Source organism: Amblyomma americanum, chromosome 5 (genome assembly GCF_052857255.1).
Source record: "Amblyomma americanum isolate KBUSLIRL-KWMA chromosome 5, ASM5285725v1, whole genome shotgun sequence".
NCBI classification, from domain to species: Eukaryota; Metazoa; Arthropoda; class Arachnida; order Ixodida; family Ixodidae; genus Amblyomma; species Amblyomma americanum.
In genome coordinates, this window is record NC_135501.1 from 167,614,275 (window position 1) to 167,636,946 (window position 22,672).

At 47.1% G+C, this 22,672-nt stretch overlaps 1 protein-coding gene across 1 annotated transcript; it reads left to right on the forward strand.

Moving 5' to 3' along the window:
• The first annotated feature begins 229 nt into the window (after positions 1-229).
• On the forward strand, positions 230-22,348 carry LOC144134319 (neprilysin-1-like). Its single transcript, XM_077667257.1, has 13 exons — positions 230-240; positions 655-758; positions 1,511-1,642; positions 2,961-3,205; positions 4,291-4,431; positions 6,334-6,510; positions 7,351-7,510; positions 9,013-9,111; positions 11,487-11,798; positions 12,656-12,853; positions 13,786-14,015; positions 16,462-16,605; positions 21,998-22,348. Exons 1-13 carry the CDS (start codon positions 230-232, stop codon positions 22,346-22,348), a joined length of 2,304 nt encoding a protein of 767 aa, XP_077523383.1.
• Positions 22,349-22,672: the final 324 nt, after the last annotated feature.

Genomic DNA, 22,672 nt, shown 5'->3' on the forward strand with positions numbered 1-22,672 from the left:
CATTAACCTCCAGAAACTCAGAAATGGTGGAAGTTCTGAGGAACCCGTTTTATTTAATGTTCCTCACGCATCTGAAAGCATGTGGGACCACTTTCTGCAAACTGAGGTGTTTTGTAACTTTCACCCAGAGCCCCTTTTGCACCTTGAAGCTGTGTCAGTTGCATAATGACTAACCGGTTTGGCCTTTGGAATTGAGCATCATTTCCCTCTGTTCCGGCTACTGGTCTTAATGTCCTCAAGGTGTGATTGACGACCAATATCCACCCCAACAAACGCCACAAATCCTCAACTGTTCTGATGACTGGACAGCTTTGTGAATTCAGCGCCCATTAAGCTTATCCCAGCTACCCCTTAAACAAGCTATATCGTTTCTTATAGATTTCGCTGAAAATGTATTTATTTATCGGCGCCTCCCAGCAGAAATTTCATTAGCACTGGAACTGTTCCCAGGTAGAAGGCAAATGTGGCAAATTAAAAAGATTGAAAACATTTGAACGTGCACTGAATTAGATTTCCCTTAGACGACACAAGTTGTAACTCCACTGTATTAGACCTGTTCTCCACCGCCCACATGTTTCAGCCTATAGCCTTCGAAAGTGAAAGCTTAAACCTGCATGCATCGGAACTAAACGAGTAATTTTCGCAACTGTGCAGCATCCCTGACCTGAAAGGGACGATCAAGGGCCTCACCTACAGCGTGCTTTTCATCGTAGCTGCTGGATTCGCCGCCTTCATCTACGTTGGAACTATGGAGTCTGGTGAGAACAGTTACGCGAGAGTTAAAATGGCGAGAACACCAGCCACCAGGTTGTCCCAAGCGTTATCTTCGAACCTTCCTCCTCCTCCTCCTCCTCCTCCTCCTCCTCCTCCTCCTCCTCCTCCTTCTTCTTCTTCTTCTTCTTCTTCTTTTTTCCTTTTCTTTTCCTTTTTCTTTTTCTTTTTCTTCCTCTTCTTCTCCTTCTTCTTCGAAAGAACCAAAAGAAGGAACGAAAGAAACAAAAAGAAGGAAAGAAAGAAAGCAGGAAAGAAAGAGAGAATGAAAGAAAGAAAGAAAGAAAGAAAGGAAGGAAGGAAGAAAGAAAGAAAGAAAGAAAGAAAGAAAGAAAGAAAGAAAGAAAGAAAGAACGAAAGAAAGAAAGAAAGAAAGAAAGAAAGAAGGAGAGAAAGACAAAAAGAAAGAGGCGCCGTAGTGGAGGGCTCCGGAATAATGTCGACCACCTGGACATCTTCAACGTGCACTGACATCGCACAGCACACGGGTGCCTTTGCGCTTCGCCTCCATCGAAACGCGGCCACAGGTGGTCGGGTTCAAACCCGGCTACTCAGGCTCAGTAGCTGAGCGCCCTAACCACTAAACCAAGGCGGCGGGTAATGGTGCGGTCGTAGCGTGTCTTGTCTTCCCGCGAGTTACACTACTGCTGACTGGACAGAAAACGGTTGCGCCATAAAGCGGCTTAGCAGGCTTGCAAAGCAGACATGTTTCATTCTGATCTGATGTGACACAACGCAGATGACAGCTCCAGCGACAGCGTTGACGTCGAGATCATCGGCAGTAAAGGAAAGGGCAGAGGTGCTTCGTCGCCCGCTGGGCGCAAAGGCACCACTCCGCGAGGCACCACTTCTAGACCAGGCCACACATTCTGTAAGTAAACAGCGCACTTTTTCGTGCATACAGGCTTCAAAAAGAGCGTCTGTTTTGCCAATAACTAAATTGATGGCGGTGAGAAAGCCGTCGTAAACACTTTATTAGGCGCTGAAGATTAGCCTTTCATAGAAAACTGAAACTTCATCTTTATGTGGCACATAAAAGGGTGCTGGAACTGCGTTTGTCTGAAATTCGTCCACAGTGACGTTGTTCGATGTCTCTACATGAAACGCACGCGTGTTAGGAGCGAGATATGTTATTCACATCAGACGCAAGCCAGACAGCAACCTTTGTTCAGCTTTTGGCAGGATCAGGTGGTGTGAATCTTAACCAAATATAAAACATGCTTTCTTGTACAGAACCACTAGCACAGACAGTGATGCCGGTGAATGCTGCTTTGTTTTAACGTTGGTGTCATACGCGTTCGTGATTTGGTCTTCCTGCCTGAGCAAGCGCTATTCATCCCATAGGATCATGAGGCTCCAGGCGGTTTGATGAGACGGCGATACGGCCTCGGCCTATGGCGGATCACTAGAATTTTTAGAATGGTGTGCAGGTTTCGCAAATTGTTTGCGCATCGCTTGCTGCACTTGTTTTTTTGCATCGCATGCACAAAGATCACGTTGTCACACTAATTTATCTGCAGTTCTGATGTTAGGATCAGTGTGCCTTTGATTTTTTATAGTGACAGCAAATCATAAGCTTTGATACGGAAATCGCGCCATTCGGCTCGAAAGATGTTGGCAGCGGTGGCACTGCAGCCAATAACAGAGTTGTACGCAACCCGTTACAAGTAACTGATTAATTGTTATAAATTTCATTTTCTTGAAGTTTAGTGATTGATTACTTTTTAAAGCGATAATGTCCCGGGTAATTCAGATATTTCCCTAATCGATTACTGGCAGTAAGTTTTCTTTCCATAAAACAAGTTGTATTCAACGGAGCAGCTTCGTGGACCTGAACTCAGCGGCAGACACTGGTGCTAGCGTGGATGCTTCCTTCGTGGCAAAGCCAGCAAAGCGGTGGCAAACCGGCTGCGGACAAGCATCGCGCGCGATCATGTCCGGGCCACGGCCCAGCGCTCGTTCCCAGAAATATCACGTGACCGCTGCTGGAGGTGTCAAAGACCATTTTTTTAAAAATACATTTCGCATGAGAAAGGTCGAGTACCTGGCCCAAGAAAGGGTTATGCATATGTGAAACCGGTAGGTGCAGGGCGGCACAGGAGCGGCTATTGTTTAATCAGGCGTCATATAACTTAAACTGACGTTGTTTAGCGCTAGCCTGATGCTGCTTATTTCTTCTGCATGCTCAGCGGTCAACACGCCGGCACCGAAAACTACCGAAAGAACATCCACCATCCACCCGAGGCCAACCCGCCATAGCACCCAGGACTCCACGACCAGACGTCCCGAGACGCTTCCTACGCCCGCTCCGTACGGCACTGAACTTGCCACAAAGTTGATCAACGATTCGCTCAACTGGGCCTATAAGCCGTGCGACAATTTTTATGAATTTGTGTGCAGTAGGTTCCGAGGGGCTCCGAGTGCTCTGGGGAAGGTGAGTTAATTTTCGGTGTTCTGCCTTTCGTAAAACTGCACGGCCTGTAGCCAGTGATAACATACCAGGGAGGTCGTAATGCGCCCTCAGTATAGCTTTCCGAAGCAGATTTGTTCCTTTTTTTGTTGATGAAACCTCGCCCAACCCGAACTCGCATTGTACATTAAGAAGCACATGTTTATTCAAAAATTAGACTGAACATAGGTGTCATATGCCGCAGAGTTCTGTGAATCGTTGTGGGCGTTGTGACGGAACTGCTGTTCTAGGGTTAGAACCCGGCCGCGACGACTGCGTTTCGATAGAGGCGAAACGCAAAAGGCTCCTGTGTGCTGTGCTATGTCAGTGCAACAGTAAAGATCTCCAGGTGGTCGAAATTATTCCGGAGCCCTCCACTGCAGCACTTCTTTCTTCCTTTCTTCTCTCAGTCCCTCTTGTATCCCTTCCCTTACGGCGCGGTCCGGATGTCCACCAAGGTACGTGATACAGTTACTGCGTTATTTCCTTTGAAAAAATGAAGAAAAAATAGAAATTGGTTTTCAGTGAAAGGAAATGGCGCAGTATCTGTCTCACATATCGGCGGACACTTGATCCGCGCCGTAGTAGTAAGTGGTTTTTATTAAAATAATAATAAAAAGGAAGGAAAAGATTTTTGCTAGCCCCGGCATCTGCCATCGATACTCATGCACCTGGGCTGGGGCAGCGGAAGTAAAGGATAGCAGGCAGAATGGAGAAATGAAATGAAAGAGGTGAGGGGACAGGAAGAGAAGTAGGGGGAGAGTTAATATACACAAACTAAGGGAAGGTATAAAGGAGGGATGAGAAGAAGGAAGGAAGAAAGAGGTGCCGTAGTGGAGGGCTCCGGAATAATTTCTACCACCTGTGGATCTTTAACGTGCACTGACTACGCAAAGCACACGGGCGCCTTAGCGTTTCACCTCCATCGAGACGCAGCCGCCGCGGTCTGGTTGGAACCCGTGAACTCCGGACCAGTCGCCGAGCGCCCTAACCACTGAGCCACCGTGGCGGGTCATTTCCTTTCCTCAAAACTAATTTTTTTGTTTTTACGGCTGCCACTCTCTTAACAGATAAGCCTGAACACGCACAATGCAATCAAAACCATGCTGGCCTCCATCGAGATCCCGTCAAGTGGTCAGACAGCCACGGAGAAGGCGGCCGGCTTGTTCCAGGCTTGCATCAATCTGGGATCCGACGCAAGGAACTCCGAGGTGCGCAGCTCTTTTCACTGGCGAAATAATTTCCAGTGACTGCGTGTGCCGCTCACGGCAAATACCTATCTTGAAAAAATGTTCTGTTTGAACTGCGAGGCCTTGCTCTACATTTCAGAAAGATACGGGTACACTTGAGGATGAATTACTTATTACTGCCTATCACTAGTAATGTTGATACAGTTATGCTTATTTGTTGTTTGCAAATATTCGTCGTATCGAAGGTCCCTTATTTCGGGCATACACTCGCGCGAAGTGGCTTTCAGGCTCTGAGTTGAAACCTGCGGCACGCTGACAGCAGTTGTATGCTTGCACCTTGCCGTCCGCGACCCCGGAAAGATTCACAGCGCTGCTTTCGACGCTTGCACGCCTTTTTTTGCCATGGTGAGGAGCAGTACTGCTGTATGCAATCGACAAGCAAATATATTTTGGACTGTCACTGCTTCTGGCCTAAACGGTTTATGGAGGATTGGCTAAACGGAGGGGCATGCCCCTTCTATCCCCTTGCCCGGGTCAATGCTGCGAAGAAACCATAACATCTGTGAGGTTCTGAACTAGAAAATGACTTAAATTTTAAAATCCTGAGGGATGTGTGAAATCAAGACGAATAGCCCAATCTCATCACGCTCACTGTGCACACGGAGGTCTTGCGCGGTCTCCATGACGCTTATAGTCCTCACCAGTTCCCTTCTGCCGTTAAGCTTGAAGAAGCCTTCACAACAGTGCCCAGTCTAGCCACACTGAAGGTCGTGCAAATTTCGTCTTCCATAAGTGCATTTCCTGTCGTACTGAGTGGGTAGGATTTTGTGAGAAGTTAAAAGATAAAGGCTGCGGGTCCAGAACATTCTTACTATCGGCAATGAGCTATTGCTCTCTTTGATTCCAGATTTCTTTTGAAAATACGCCGTTTCATCCAAACGAATACTTACTTTCAGATAAACTTGCCTTGCACCAGAAGCAAAGAGCACCTTACGGTTTCTAAGCATTCTTCGCTCTACCATGCCTTCCCTGTGGTCATAACTTCCTCCCACAACTTCGGTCACCGTGCCCGTTCCGCTAAGAGCAACGACTACCAGCATCGTAGCGGGAGTAGTAAAGCTTTCAGTGAAGTCGATGTATTGAACAACTTTAGCATGCCGTGTACCGAGTTACTGTTTCCGCTCTCGGAGTACCGGAAGCCTACGCGCCGTCAGTGCGCATGCGCAGATCGCCTTGAGCGCGCCAGATGGCACCACACACCCGGTGTATGTAGCTGCGCGCACGCTTTCCCCATCAGGACCAATCAACGCGTGCGCACTGCTCGCGCTGGGCGGGATGCCGGCACTCCGGTAACGTTAACATGGTATACGATATGCTGAAGGTATCTACTTACGCCATAGCGTTAAAGATCCCGTTGAGCAGAAAACCCTTCGTCATAGTTGGCCTGTCGAGAAAATCCGGATTGGTCGAGAGGGGCGTGACGTCACACGTGGAGCTGCTGAATTGAAAAGTTCAAAAATTATTTGCTAAATTGCGATTATTAGGTCACAACATGATTCAACCATCGTTATGCCATGTCACATTGTAAAGTGAATTAACTGCACTGAAAAGAATTTGAGTAATGAGATGGGAATCAAAGCCTGTAACCGTTGGGAAGCAAATGAGACACGCTATCCCTTGGCCATCAAGCAAGTTGTGTGTCTTGCCCGACAGTGTTCGTGTATGCGAAGCGGGATGCAAAGAAGACACCAAGCTGCCTAAGGGACCCATTAACGCTACCGCGTCCGATGATTAGCTTCTAGTCGGGATTACAAAAATGGCAAGCTTTCAGAAAATCACGCTCACGTACCTCTTAACAGCTGGACGGAGCAATTATCTCGGGAACCCATTGCTTGAGTGCTCATTTCAACGTCCTACGTGCAGGCGGAATCATTGCGAACGTTCCTCTGGAAGCTCGGACTCGACGTCTCCAACATGACCTCCGACCACAACTTTGACATCACGCAACGGATCACGCAGCTTTCTCTGGAATACGGCTTCCCAGCTTTCGTCAAGTTCACCTTCGTGAAACAGGTTCATGCCACCGAGAAGACCTTAGAAGTAAGCAAGATGTAGATGCGCCGAATGAAAACATGTTCTGGCGCTATAAGTACAAGATTTCAGTTTGTGCTTCAAATGCGATGATTCGGGGCTCAAATGATAGCGCTCTTTCTCATAGTGACAATAAAATAAGAAAATACTTGTAGACATGTGTATGTACTCAATTTGCATTGAGAAGAGAGCTTTTTATTTGGAAGAAAGCTAATGTGTCACTCCTAGGTGACACATTAAGCCGCTTCCTGCCCCCCAATTCAGACACATTTGTTCTCTTATAAATGATTATTTTTACTTTTCAACGACAACAAAATCAGCGTTTAGGCTAGTTTCGTACTGCTAAGCAGTAGTACTCATGCGCAAAACTTTTCACTGTCTTCCTGAATTGACTACACATCAAAATTTCAACGCTGTCGTACTTCCCCAAACGTCATCGTCCAAGACATTTCCTATAGGGTCTCCTCATGCAATCCACGTCAGCTGCTTCTTCTGGCAGGAGAAAAAAACATTTCGCTCAGCTATGCCCTTTTGTAGCGATAGCTACATTACGGTAGCATTTCGAGCCATCAGCGTGGCTGCACTGCCACGCTGTCACGTGGTTTGTCACGTGGTGCTGAGCAGCTCCCGGCGTCGTGGCTGATCGCGTGGTTGGTCACGTGACCAAGTTCCACTCGGCCAGCTGTAGCTATCGCGTAACTCCAGGTTAAACCAGGGCTAAACCACCGCCAATTTCTTTCTGCAGATTTCTTCTGGCAATAAGCATTTCTATGCCAATTAGAGGGGGGGGGGGGGGGGGGGAGGGTCTGAAAATGTGAAGGTCGAACTGTTGAAGCCACGCTGACGCAGATGTGGATCAACCAAGACGACGAGGAATGGATGCAGAAGCAGTACAAGAATTACGACCACTTGAAGTTGGTGCGAACCTACATAAACGAGCTGGACATTTATGATCCTGACCTGGACACTGTGCCGCTCGCCCAGAGCATCATCCGTTCGGAGGTGGTCGGTAGGTGCTCCCTTGCTACTGTCTCATGGTGGGTGCCATGACATAAATTATGCTAATGCTTAGCAAACAGACATTGCTAACTCTGCATACCGCACATGATAGCTGCAGCTGCTTATGCGCTATGAACCCCAACACAACATGAAACAGCAATTTATTCTGAGCGAGTAGCTTTATTCTCAAGACAAAAGAAGTATTCACAAAAGAAAACTCAATAGTGGAGTATCATGCCTTACAGGACAAACGCCGGCTGCTAGCAGGCTTAATTACGGAACGCACTCTGTCTGAAGACTGTCTCAAAACAGCCTCAACGCCCCGCTACTATTGGGCTGTGGTCAGGGCTTGATCAAGGCCGACTAACAGACTGACGCGTGAGTCACACTGCACAGAATCAAAAGCACTTTATTGGAAGAATACCACTGCTTAAATACCTACTCCACTGCTTAAATACCTACTGCGGTGGGCAGTTATCAGCGCACCCGGTGATAGCAACATAGGCGCAAAGCTGGCGCATGCTCTCCCGTGGCACACCTAGTCACAGCGCGTGATTGAACAATCTATCACACCGACCAATGGTAGCAGGATTCTGAAACTTTTTTGGGACTCTTTTCAGATTGAGAGCGTTACGTAATTCGATCGCTGCCGTTTTGATAAATTAATACCATTGTATATACCCTTCCAATCGGACTTGGGGAAATTTGTGTACGTGTAGAAGTGCGCTTGGCTTTTATACGCGCATAATCTCTAAAGGGCAGGCAGCGCCTGTCTTACGGTGTATACTAGTGTGTAGTCCCGTTTTGTGTAATTAGGGACTAATTACTCATTAGCGTCCACCCAAGGGCAGCCATACGGCTACAAAGCTAAGCTATACAACTTTCACGGAAACTACGTAGTCGAGGACAAATTCTTCCTGATCCGGGTTTAAATTCAGGGACCACCACCTTCATCGGAACAGTCTTTCTACCAACTGAGGTAACCGGGACGGCTGTAAATAGGGCAAGAGCTAATTTATTTACTACTGTATGCGGGAGCGGTGTTTATCACGCTTCCACTAGATTATTACTTATAATAACGACGCTGCGAAGGCAGATGCGCAGACATCAAGCAGGTCATTCATCATCAAAAAACATCAGAAAGATCGTACTTGATCGCGCATCCCAAGAAGTTTGGCCTTCAGAAGCAGCATGTTTATTGAGCGTCAAGCCGTTCGATTGAATTGTAGCTTCGAAAAACTACATTATCGCATTTGTCTTATAGATATCCCATGTCCCGGAAACATTCACCGATAAAGGCGACTTACCCAACTGAATGGCACACTTCTCCATGGAGGCTACCTACATAGCATAGTTGAGGGTTGCGAAATTGGTATGAAACGGACTATTCTCTTCTGCCGTCATTCTCGGCTGCTGTAACACACCAAAGCCTCCTTAACTGATCGATACAATGGCTACCGTTTTATATCTGCAAATCTTATGTTTGCGATATCGCCCTTTCTTTCGTCCCAGTCAAGGACTTCATAAAGGATATCCGGCGACGCCCACCCCCAGGCTACCGGTTAACGGTGGGTCAACTTGGAAGCCACACAAGGAATGCCGCTACTGATGGTTCGTTGCATTTCCCTGTAGGCATCGCACGCGAACTCATATTGGGGGCAACATTTTCCGCCTTGATTTCCTTACGGGCATTGCACAATTGTAGAAGTACCAAAGTGTGCTCCGCAACATCCGTTCGCTGCCAACAATACTTAGAATCTCCAGCAGACTTTAGGGCCTTGGGAGCATGACGGTTAAATATGAATTATGGTTTTCTTTTACTTCAATTACGCCTCCTAAAACAGTCTTCTTCGTTGTTTGGCACTCTATGATTTAATTAACCGTGTGTGCACTTTTGGCATATTACCGCAGGTGATTCCAGTATTACGCCAAGTGACGGTGCCATCAGATATCTGTCGTTACAACGAGTTCTTCAATAAAACGGAGAGTTGAGCGAGTTGGTACATACTGCTGGGAATAACAGCGCGTAGACGAGGGATAAAGAAAGAAGAAGACGACAGGACCGGCGCTGTTATTAATAACTGAACGTTTATTAGAAAAAACACGCAAAATATACTCATTTGACAACCACGGGCGCGTGCGCAACACCAAAAGCCACAGTGATAAATCAATCACTTAAATCCAGATACATTAGTTCACAGTCATGAACTGTTACAGAGGGGGTGCTCACGCATGAGTCAATGTTTTTATGAATATGAAACGCTTCACTAATTTCTCTTGTTAGTTTATCTTTGTGTTTGTACAGGATTCTAGTTTTATTAAAGATGGGTGTACATGATTTTTCAGAAGAATCAGGCTGGTTATTCCGGGGACAGTTCCTATAATGTAAAGCCAGATTTGAGGACGGAGCCCCTTTCAGAGAACTGTTGTGGTCTCGTAAGCCTACATAGGTTAAACAGGAAGGTGCTTAAATACCCGCCTACGAGACCACAACACTTCTCTGAAAGGGGCTCCGTCCTCAAATCTGGCTTTACATTATAGGAACTGTCCCCGGAATAACCAGCCTGATTCTTCTGAAAAATCATGTACACCTATCTTTAATAAAACTAGAATCCTGTACAAACACAAAGATAAACTAACAAGAGAAATCAGTGAAGCGTTTCATATTCATAAAAACATTGACTCATGCGTGAGCACCCCCTCTGTAGCAGTTCATGACTGTGAACTAATGTATCTGGATTTAAGTGATTGATTTATCACTGTGGCTTTTGGTGTTGCGCACGCGCCCGTGGTTGTCAAATGAGTATATTTTGCGTGTTTTTTCTAATAAACTTTCCGTTGTTAGTCAGCGCCGGTCCTGTCGTCTTCTTCTTTCTTTGTCCCTCGTCTACGCGCTGTTATTCCCAGCACAACGAGTTCTATATGTAGATCCCAACCTTATTCGTGTCACATTTGACCAGTGTGACCCACCAGAGTATCGACATTTTGATCATTTACACCAATACGTCTCTGCGGCCATGATATGGCTTATTGTTCGCTCGTTGTGCGGCCATCTGGAACCATTAAATGCAACCGGTTCGAGATGAACCATCAAATTTAACTTGTTCATCACTTCAATATAGGTTACGACTTTGATTACTTTGCCATAGCTCTTACTTTCCTTCGCTACTTACTTGTATATTTATTCAGAAACAAACATGTCAAAACTTTCCGTTAAAAGAGGAGCCTCTAGATTTTCTGAGTGCCAGGAGTTACTTCTCTGCTGCAGGTGCACAGTTAATGTCTTAGACGTGTGGCTATAGCTTCAACAATAATGGTATTGTAACTTGCTATGTGGATCGTGTGCTATTTCTCGCGCCAGGTAGCAAGGGTCATGAATGGCAGTTTCCCGATATCCCTCAAGAGAAAAGTGTACAACAGCTGTATGTTACTGGTACTTACCTACGTTGCTGAAACGTGGAGGCTAACGAAAAGGGTTCAGCTCAAGTTAAGGACAAAGCAGCGAGCTATGGAAAGAAAAATGATAGGTGTAACCTTAAGAGACCGGGCAGAATGGGTGAGGGAACAAACGCGGGTTAATGACATCCTAGTCAAAATCAAGAGGAAGAAATTGGCTTGGGCAGGGCATGTAATGCGAAGGCAAGATAACCGCTGGTCCTTAAGGGTAACGGAGTGGATTCCAAGAGAAGGCAAGCGTAGCAGGGGGCGGCAGAAGGTTAGGTGGGCGGATGATATTAAGAAGTTTGCTGGGATAGGCCGCAGCTATAGTACATGGCAGAGCTAATTGGAGAGATGTGGGAGAGCCCTTTGTCCTGCCGTGGGTGTAGTCAGTCTGATAATGATGATGGTGATGATGTAGCAAGGATTACAAAACTCTATGTTACAAGGAATATCGGCGGCTGTCCACTGTGTCTAAACAGTCGTCGCCTAAAATGAGGTTCCTTCGCAACAAAAGCCAATATGTTCAAACCGCGCGTGTCGCGCAGCTCACTGGGTGTGGTTGATCACGCACTACACGGAATACGCATTCACGGCTACGGACAAAGTGCTCGTTTGGGAGAACACCACGGGGATCCTGGACCTGCTGATGGACGACAGCCGGATGGCACGCGGAGACTCTCGTCTCCTACTGGCTTGGAGTCTGCTTCGCCGGCTCCTCCCTTTCTCGATCGGCCAGAAGATGATGGAAGTGGCCACGAGCAAGCACAGTCGGCAGCGAAGCCCTGTCGCCGAATTCTGCTACCAGACTGTCTCGAGCGTCATGGCAGTCGCCGCCGCGCAGCGCTACTTTCGCACTGGTACGCACTATTTCTTACAATGACGATACTTGAACTCTGAGAATATGAGAATTTGTTGACATAGTTGACCCTCGCTGTAACGAACTTGAAGGGTCCCGGCGATTACTTCGTTGTGGCCGTAGCTTCGTTACGGTACGTGTCGACGGAGCTTCGTTACATTCGAGGTTCCCTCGTTATATCCATTATTTCGCTATAAACCATTTCATTATAACAAGGTTCGACTGTATACATTGACTGTATCGCGCTCGCTTGGAAATTTCAGTTCATTGTTCTTTGTTTGCTTCGTTGTTTGCTTGGATCACCATGCAATCGTTCAACACATCGTTTTGGTCATGTATAAATGATTTCATGGTCCTTAACCATGTTCTTTATAGCCATCATCGCTGGTCGTGTTAGCAGGGGGGGTCGCTTGTCATGGGTGATGTCTGCTAAAGCTGCTCATACATTGCGTGAGTGAGTAATCTAAAGACTGGAAAACGCTAAGAACTGTACTTATGCTGATCCGTTGAGGACTATAGTTGGTGTAGCAGACGAATAGGCAACGGGCATGTGGCTTCAACTTACCAGTCGTAACCATCCGGACCCCTTCTATTCATTCTTCTGCGCCTCCGTTGCGTTCGTAGCGCCCCCAAGTCTTCCACTTTGATATTCGCCTACCAGCGACTTTTGTATACCTGTTCTTTACTTTCGTGGGCTTTGGGCTTAATACTTCCATAAATGTATTTCATCTATGGCATTACCAATATCTCGCCTTGGAATTTCCAGCCCCAGCCTCTTATAACCATTTATAGCCATCTCACGGCGTCCAAATGATTATCTTACCCATGACCCACCGTAATGGTGGTGCCGCTCCTCAGCTCTTCCGCCGAGTTTCCTGGCCTCTGCAAAGCAAGTGTCGATGGACGTGATATCAGCACTGAAGAACAAGATCAACGACTCAGACTGGATACAGGGGGACGCCTGGTGCATGATGTATGACAAGGCCGAGAACCTGTTGCTCATCGCGGGCTTCCCGGACGGACTCAGCAACGAGTCACTATTGGAGGCCCACTTCGGTGAGCGATCGATCAGGCGGCAGCCACTTTGTTTGGCTCACATTTGTTCACCCCTGATGCAACTTAATTTTAATCTATCCATGGGCAGATTGGCTTATTGATTCACCTCGAAGGCTTCTAGCTCCCATTGCCTTACTTGAACTGATAAATATTGGTGCAACTCTTCGAGAAACTGAGGATAGACAAGGTTCGCGTGGACTGAATGCTTGTTGTTACAAATATAGGCGTGAGGTGGAAGTTTCTTCCTGTCACCTCTGTGTGTTACCGTTTCAAACATGCAGAAGCAAATTTCCTGTTGTTATTTAAATAATACCCGTGATTATCGTCGTTTGCCTTACATCCTATTCCCGCAAAATGCTAGCTTTACGCAAACTAAACACATCTCTTTCCCCTCCGAATATTTGCCCTCACTTTAATATATGTGGCGCTGTGAACCACTTCCTCTTAGCTTTGAACGCCTTAGGATCATGTTACTGGGGCTTTGAGCTTGAACCATCTGCTCATCTGCCCAGCTCAGCTCTGATGCCAGACATTTCACTTCGAAATTATCTTTCCCGGTGTCATCACCACCACAAATCGTGAAATTCATTGCGACAATTTTCAGCGAAACTTGTAGTTTTCAGTACTGCGCTTCTATTATTTCAGTAGTCCTGGTTTGCCTTTTTTTTCGTTGCGTATATCATTACTTGAGTACTATGATCAGTACAAGGACCTGGAAGGAATTTCACAACTACTAAGATTTAACAACCTTCTTCACTTCTTTTCAATCGCGTCCTTTTGTTACGGCGCTTATCTGCCCTGTTTCAAGTTACTCTGACATCAAGATATTCATGTCTCTAATTATATTTATCTTAACACGCATATGACGTGTCCGCCCAATACTAAGCAATATGTCAACTTCGTTTTTTTTTTCGCTCTCGATATGGATGCAGCGGACTACCCAGAAGTTGGCTCTCGCTTCTTCGATGCCTATCTGGAGTCGCACCGACTCCTGACAAAGCAGCACTTCAGCGGGAACGTCACACCGAACCTCAAAATAGGCGACGCCGACGCTGCTTACGATGGAAGCCGAAACGCCATGACCATATACGCCGGAATGATGCAGCCGCCGGTATTCATTCACGACGCCCCCGCTGCAGTGAACTACGGGGGTCTGGGACAGGTACGCCTGTCGATATATGAGTTACCTTTGTAGCAGTGTGTTGACTGCAGGAAAGAACATCAAGGATCATGGAATACCACCCGTGGACGAGAGATTTCGCAAAACGAGCTGTAGTGAAAAATAAATTTTTACAGTTCTGTGGTGTTACCTAATTCCTTGTGCCCCACTTCGTTATTGCAGTCTCCGACTCTGAAGAGCCGGAACATAGCTGCTTTGAGATATCTGCTAAATCGGAAGCGGTAACTTGGTTCTTGGATCTTTTCCTTTCAAACGCTGCAGCTACTGTTCTTCCCGAAAAATTAGGGGACACAGCCTTGACCTTAAGGCTATGACGTGACAGCCGTTAACAGTTATTTGCTACTTTATTTCTTAATTAGTACATCTTTATAATTACACGCACCCATTGGCATACATCAGTTGGCCTACTAGGCCACGTGATACACCACAAGATACACAAGGTCTCCCTTCAGCCTTGCTAAAAAAATGTTCCTTAATGGTCTAGGGGTAGTGCGTCTGACTCGCAAATCAAAGGTCATGGGCTCGATTCCCAATCACTGATCCCGATTTCCTTCTAATCGTAATTTAGTTTACGTCCTTACATGTCATAATGACGTTTGCTTCATGCCACGTCCTCATAATGACGACTTAACTCAAGTTTTAATCATTTTCATTCCACAGCTCAACGTGTGATGCCACGAACCCCACGACCAATCGAGATTTTCTTGTTGTGCCAGAGCCAACAACAACGATGGTATCTCCGCTGAACAGGAGCTTAATGCGATCGCGTAATATGCTTTCTTTCATGCATGTGCGCAACTATACAGTCACCATGTAACAACGACAGAGCTGCTCACTTTATACAGATTCGGGATAAAAGTTCGCTGCCGGCGGAGCTAGTAATTCTTTCATTAAAATGCCGCAATCATGAAATTCTCTCAAATTACCTGTGAAAAATGGCTCTTTGCCTGTGCGTAGAACTGTCTAGTAGCTGAGTCGAATGCCTGCTCTCAGCTCTTCGCCCATGAGACCCATATATGCCCGGTCTTCAGGAAATTGAGAAATCACAATATTTTTATATGAAACGTTCATTGAACTTAAAAATTAAGAATCATTCTTTTATTGACACAAATATTTTTCGCTGCGCCCACTTTTGAGCAGTCCTATAATATAAGACACTAGGCAAATACAGTACCTATTGCGTATGTAAAGTAAATCTCCAATAAAATTGCTCTATAGACAGTCTATAGACTTCTTAAAGACTCTGTTGCTTTCCTATAGATATTTCGTTTCGTCTATTCATACTCTATAGACTGTCTGTAGACAAAAGACTACTAAAACTGTATGACCATAAATCTATAAATTGCCTATAGACTTTTTATGGGATTTGTATTGCCTATAGACACCTCTAAGGTTGGTCTGTTGATTGTCTATGGATAGTCTATAGACTGTCTAAATACATTTTTGTAACGGAATTGACACATTTGACAACGGCTCTAATGTCACATTTCCCATCACGGGCGGTGGTTTTCCCATGGCAGTGCGCAAGTCCTGTATAATTTTCTTGCGGGCACAAAATGCAGTCGATGCGTTCGAATCTGCTCATTGCTTCCCGAGAAGACTGGCGGCTCTTCCTGAGCGCACGCAGCGCACAAGACGGAACGCACACAATGCAATGCTCGCAAGGGAAATCTTTAGAGCCTCTTTAACCTATGCTAGAGAGCGCATGCTTTTATGCAATTAACTTTTAGAGTTACTGCGCAAAAAAGTGATGTCCTATAAACTATAGGACGCTACAATCATATTTGTAAAGAAAGCGACATTCATTCATTCATTTCCAATTATTCGCACACTGTTCTTCCGTTCTCTCCGAATTACTTTGATGGGAATCCTTGAATGAAATCTTCTGAATATAAATCTGGATGCGTGGGCATGCGGATACTAACCGCTGGTAAGGGTTTTCTTATGCACACAATGTTGCTCCTTTCCTGTTCGTGCACACGGGATGATACTTTTCCAGAAAGCAGCGTGTTTCGTTTTCTGATCTCCGCACCTTTACACTTACAAAATGCACGTCTTTAGATTCGCCCAAGAAATGTTAGCAATGATGTGGCTGCATTCCGATCACACAGCGCTTTCTGTTCGCAGTTTGCAACACGCACAATTCCTAACACCTTTCGCAAGAGGGATACACAGTAGATGATGAAGACAAAGCTTTTGTAATCGGTAAATTTTATCTTGAAAAGATTCTCTTCCGAACATTTCCACTCGTTACACTAACAGAGCACTACTACCTACGTACAGTTTCATTAAAAACAGCTGCATCTTCTTGTATTTTTCTTTCTTGGTGGCCAGTGTAAAAAACAAAAATAATGCACCTTTACGCACCAGGAGAAGCACCATTTTTCTCCTGCGGCATAAACGTTGACCGTTTCTGTGCTCATCGCAGATCGCCGGCCACGAATTAATGCACGCCTACGACGTTCAGGGTATGGAATTCGACTACAAGGTTCGCAGGGTCCGCTTCAACAACTCACGGACAATGCAACTGCTCACAGCGAAGGTTCTCTGCCTTCGCTTTGCCTACTTAAAGGTACGAAAGCTTAAGGCACTTCGACACCACACTTGCAGAGGTATATGACACAATAGATGGTTCTAACACAGCAGAGGCTTATTAGCTCAGATGTGTAGCGGATAAGTCGATGGCAGGTGCGCATGTCCAGCGGCAGGTGTGCGTCGCTACCTGCCCAATACGCATGCGCAGCTGGACAACGGCTGACCCGGTGCACGTCTACACTAGTCCTTCTTAAGGACGTCCCCCCCATTATCGCACTTGAGACGAATATGCAGCGTGAGTAGGCGAATGGTTTTTCCGTGTTTTATGTTTAGAAGATCAGCGTCGTTGCAACCAAGCAAGGAAATAAAATATGAACATAGACCGAACACGCTCAATCAGGCGAAAGACCAAAGAGCATGGATAGCTCGTTTGTTACTTCCTGACGCAAACTCTTTCTTCATCTCTTAGAAAAAAGGGCAGTTATCAACACACTGCGTTCTTTACACTTACGAGCGGAGGTGAAGTCATTGAGAAAGAAACTGTAAAGGTATAAGACCGCTTTGAAACTTCAGTGATGCTGCTCTGCACGACGTGCTCACGGCAGTTTGCGACAGTTATCAAAATGTTCCTAGTATACCTCAAGGGTAAAGACAAACAAAATGGGGTGTCATCGCAAAGGGTGTCATCGCATTAATTGTGAGGGTCGTAAGAAATATTCTGTGTTAATCTCAAAAATATTGCAGCACTTATCTTGCATCTGAGTGAAACAACGAAAACTGAGGTCGCAAATCATTGTACTATGCACTTCCTTCTTGGTGAAATGGTAAGCAAAAAAATGGTGTGACCAATAATGGGCGCACACAGGCCGTCCAGTAGCGGTTGAAGTCACCGTCATTCCCGACCACGGCAGACATGCGTCGCGGCAGAGAGTCGTATAGCGCCGGCACGAGGTCGCTGTCGGCCTGCAGCTCTTCCCACTGTCTGCTGGTGGCCTCCCAGAACTCACCTGGAGTAGCGGTGTGGAGGCCCATTTTTGGCATGTTGGCTTTTAAAATGCCCCAAACATTTTCAATAATGTTCATATCTGCGCCCTTTGGCGGCCAATCTAGGGTCATCACTCCAAGGTTTTCGAGGTGTGCGGTCACTGCGTGCGCCGTGTGGATCGGTGAAAGATCATGCTGCAGCAGGAAATCTCCATCTCTGTAGGGTCCATTACGCCGCGGTGGCTCAGTGGTTAGGGCGCTCGGCTACTGATCCGGAGTTCCCGGGTTCGAACCCGACCGCGGCGGCTGCGTTTTGTTGGAGGAAAAACGCTAAGGCGCCCGTGTGCTGTGCGATGTCAGTGCACGTTAAAGATCCCCAGGTGGTCGAAATTATTCCGGAGCCCTCCACTACGGCACCTCTCTCTCTTCCTTTATTCTTTCACTCCCTCCCTTATTCCTTCCCTTACAGCGCGGTTCAGGTGTCCAACGATATATGAGACAGATACTGCGCCATTTCCTTTCCCCAAAAGCCAATAATAATAATAGGGTCCATCCAGCACGTGAGGCAGCAGCTGGTGGTCACTAATGGCAATATATGTTGTGGAGCACAGCCGGCCATCAATGCGATGAAGACGCCCGAGGCCATCCTTCGTGATGACCCCCCCCCCCCCCCCCACGTTCACAGATGTTCGGCCACTTGCCTTGACGTCGTGCACGTAACGGGGATAATGCCTTAAAGAAAGCACTATTTAATGCGCATTAATGACAGTTGGTAACAAAATAATAATATCGTGTATAATAAAACAAGCCACGAGACAAAAGACGAAAGTTATTGATTTACTTTTTAAGCGACTGGTCGGTATACTTTTTGTTTCTGGTCTCAATGTGTGCAGAAGGTGCTCTCATCTGTAAACGCAACGTTTCGCCAATCGTCGACGGTCTATTGGAGATGCTCTTGAGCAAAGGCTAGCCTTTTTGCTCGGGCACTGTCGGAAAGTAGGGGCTACTGCTCAGCTGTCCTGTTCCTTATCCCTGCTTCCCTTAGCCGTTGCCTGATTAATTCATCTGGCCGAGGGCAGCCCTTATTTCACCAGCTGTCACGAACGGGTTGTCACTAGCACAGGCAACAATCTGCAAGTCTTATTCACTTTTTTTTTCTGGTGAGACAGCGAGGAGCATCCCCAATCCGTTCTTCGTCCCGGTAGGCACGTATGATTCTGCCCACTGAAGCAGGAGCCACTCCCCTTGATTTAGCAATTTCCTTCTGCGATGAGCTGCCTATTGACATTCCTACAATTCAAACTCTCTTCATTTGAGGTATACGAGGTGGCATTTTGGTAGCAGTAAGAAGCTCCCGCGAGCACGGCCTGTAGAGTAGCTTCACTGAAGGCTCACAGCTGTCTTTCAGCTTCGCCGCCGCGCTGAAGCATAAAGAACGCAGTGTGTTGATAACTGCCCCCCCCCCCTTTTTTTTTTCTAGAGATGGAAAAAGAGTTTATGTCAGGAAGTAACAAACGAACGACCCATTTTCTTTGGTTTTTCGCGTTATTGAGTGTGTTGGGCCTATATTTATATTTTATTTCCTGGCTTGGTTCCTACGGCACTGATCTTCGAAACATAAAATGCGAGCAATACCATTCGCCTACTGACGCTGCCTATTCCTCTCAAGTATGATAATGTGGGGTGACGTTCTTAAGAAGGCCTAGCAGACGATGGGTCCAGCTTTGTCGATATGCGCTTAGCTTCAAGCTGTTTCCAGCCTCGCCCCGTCATACAGCGCCGACGCATGGAAAGTCACCGCTCGCGCACGTCAGGATTTGAACGTCTGTACATCTCTTCTATGGTAAAGCTCTGAATCGTTTCACGGCAATCCTAAGCATGAAGTTCAATTCGGACGAGGAAGTCGCTACACTCTGCATCAACTTGAGAACGACTGCGTGTATTCATGTACTCGTATAAAATTTAGTATATCTAGCGGTAATCGACTAAAAGCTCGTCGATTCAATCTTGGCCTTCCTTCTAAACGACCTGGGGCATGGGGTAGACTAAAATATAAAACAGTTTCGGTTTTTGGTTTTCCTGTGACCTCGAATCCTAAACCTACCTGAAATTATTGAGCTGTAGCCCTTCCTTCGCTGGTGGTGATGGTTATTTTTATAGCGCAATAGCAGCTTTGGCCAATGAGCGCCATGGCACAAGGTATTTTTCGTCTACACAAAGTGGTGCCCAATGCCAATATCTCAAGTAGTTCGCCCCAGATAAGCCGAGCCTCCAGCAATGAGAACCAGGATTGCCGCCGGGTACCCACCGGTTTTTTAATGGGTACAAGTTTTCCCTCGGCCTGGTGCTCGGCTCTTCTAGAGTGAGATGCTTGGGAAAAGGGTTTTGGACAAAACCGTTGCCTTGACGGATCAGAGAAAAGTTCTGCCGTCAAACAACCCTAAATCCACATCGTGCGGTAGAAGCCCAACTTGTGAATCACCGGTGAGTAGCCGACGGCAGTGGGGATTGAACCCCGAAGCTCCCACATGCGAGGCGGATGCTCAAACCATTAGGCCACTGACAGCCAGGACTATCACGTTTTCAAAACTAAGGGGAGAACGTCCACCCGTGAATTATTTCGAGTTTCTCTTCACTCACATCTCTGCTATGCATAGCTTGCGTCGACGTCACATCCGGTGGCCGTGGGATGCCAGCCGGCCATGCTGCCGAACCACCGCCAGACCGCCTCTAGCCTACCGCCGCCTCTGTTAGCTCGCATTGCGTTGGTTCTCGTCCATCCGTAGATTCAATATGATTTTGTGTGCCACCCTTCGGTGCTCCAACCGTAACGACAGCTCCAAGCGAAAGAAGAAGCCGATTAACACCAACATCTTCCGCATTCGTAAGATAATCGTATAGGCATGCAAGTGTTAGCGCTCCAAGACTCTCGATACGAATCTGCGCGAGCTTTGGCTGGCTCGCATGAAGCGCGACGATTTGGACCCCGACAAACACCAATTTATTTGTGTGCTGAGAGCAATGTGTGCCAGGTAAGGGGCCTGTGCCGTGAACTAAATGTTTGCGAAAACGTGGGAATCAAGGACTACATCCTGAAGTGAATGTTCCGGTTTTGATTGACGTCAAATCCTATTTGTTTGACAACACAAACACAGACTATAGATCCGCATGGCTGCATCTTGGCTACAGCACTAGGCACGCCGGTTCGGATCGCTACCACCGCAGCGGACAACGACGGTGCAGAGGCCGAGCTTTTCGTCTCGTAGGCGCATCGCAGACGGCCTTCTCACCCACCTGCTGGAGAAATCTTTGTGTGCCTCCAATGATTTGCAGGCTTTCGTTTCTTCTAACGTCACAAAGCTGGAAGAGTACATACACGATATCCCCGTGGGTCACTTCAGAGAATACATCAACGCCCATCATCGTGTCGACTCCGGGACGCAGTGCGTACGGACCGACCCATATCGTCGCAAATTTTCAATTTGTCTTCGTAGCGTACGAGCGCCAATAGAATAATATCAGAGTAGTAGCCTGCAATGGGAATGTCTCATTCCTCTGTGAAGTAGGCGTCGCGCCCTAAATGATAAGAAAGTAATCGAAAGCATCCCAGGAGCGGTGAGGCTGCTGAGCGGATGGGGCGGGGACGGACGAATGTTTCGGCAGCATGGCCGCCAGAGCTTTACGGGGGCGGAAGTGACGTCACGTGCAAGCTATGTATAAAAATGATGTTAGAAAGAAAACGCATAATTTTTTTAAGGTCAGCTGATTTTTACTGGTGGGAAGGCAAACGAAAAAGACACGTGGTATGTTTTATTGAATGGCCGCACGTTTTACTCGGTGTTTTTTATACTTCATATAAGGCGCGGGATTTCTTCACTTCTGGCACTGCGATGGCAGGTGCTCCCAGCGGCTGGCCATGTGCGCTTTTTGGGTTTCTCTTCCCAAGCGACCAATAATTAATTTAACTGCCACCTGCCACGGTGGGCAACCCGCGATGCAGTAGTGGTGCGGGAGAGGCCATTGTTCATATTCATTTAGTTGCTTCGACTTACTATATGTCTGGTGGGCAGGTCGTGAGGACGCCGCAAGGTCACATGATCTTGGCCCCTCTGCCTCCTAGGTTGCTCTCTGAGGACCACCTGCCAGAGCCATGCCCCTAATTTTTCGCTCCCAACGACGACACTGGATTTGCTGCGTAACGTGGCCTTTAACGCTATCACGAAAACCAGCCAAGCCTCCTCTGTACCTACCACAATTGGCAACATGTGACTATGTTCGCGTTTCAGCAACATCAGACCCCCTCTTATTGTCTGGTGTCAGGGGTATTCGGTGCATGCGTTTATGGAGTACTACTTGTTATGGGGCTAGGGAGTGTCCTGTGTCATTACATGCGCGTGAAGGGCATAGAAGCAGTGCTTCAGCTAAGGCATACTCTGTGGTGGCAGGCGGAATCGCACTCACGGGCGAGGACGACCGACGACATTACTGATTCGGAGGGCTTCGCAGACTTCGCGGGCATCCAGCTCGCGTACGCCGCCTACCGGAGCCTGCCGTACAGAGAACGCCAGTCGGGCCTGCCGGACATCGGCCTCACCGCCGACCAGACTTTCTTCGTCTCGCACTGTCTCAAGTGGTGCAGCACAGTTAGAGGGACCCGGCGTTCAGCGCGCGATCGCTACTGGCACAGCCGTTCCCGATGCATCGTGCCCCTGCAAAACATGCCGCAGTTCGCCGAGGCGTTCTCCTGCAGACGGGGTGACTTCATGAACCCACAGAGCAGGTGCCGCTTCTGGTAGAGCCCAGGCAAAGAGCAGACTCAACAATGGCGGTGCACCTTCAAGAATTAAGAAGTTCTTTTTACCGGAAAATGTTTTATTCCGCATGTGCCACAACTGTAGTGAACGGTACAAGAACTTCTTGTTGGGCTAGTTTGTGCATTGCTTTGAAGAACCACGTTTGCGCATTCAAAAGATACAAACACAGGAAAAGGCTAAGGAGACGGAAAGCGCGCAATTTTCGTCTCCTTGGCCTTTTCTTGTGTTTGTATCTTTTGAATGCGCAAACGTGGTTCTTCAAAGGAATGCACCAACTAGCCCGACAAGAAGTTCTTCTAAAGTTTA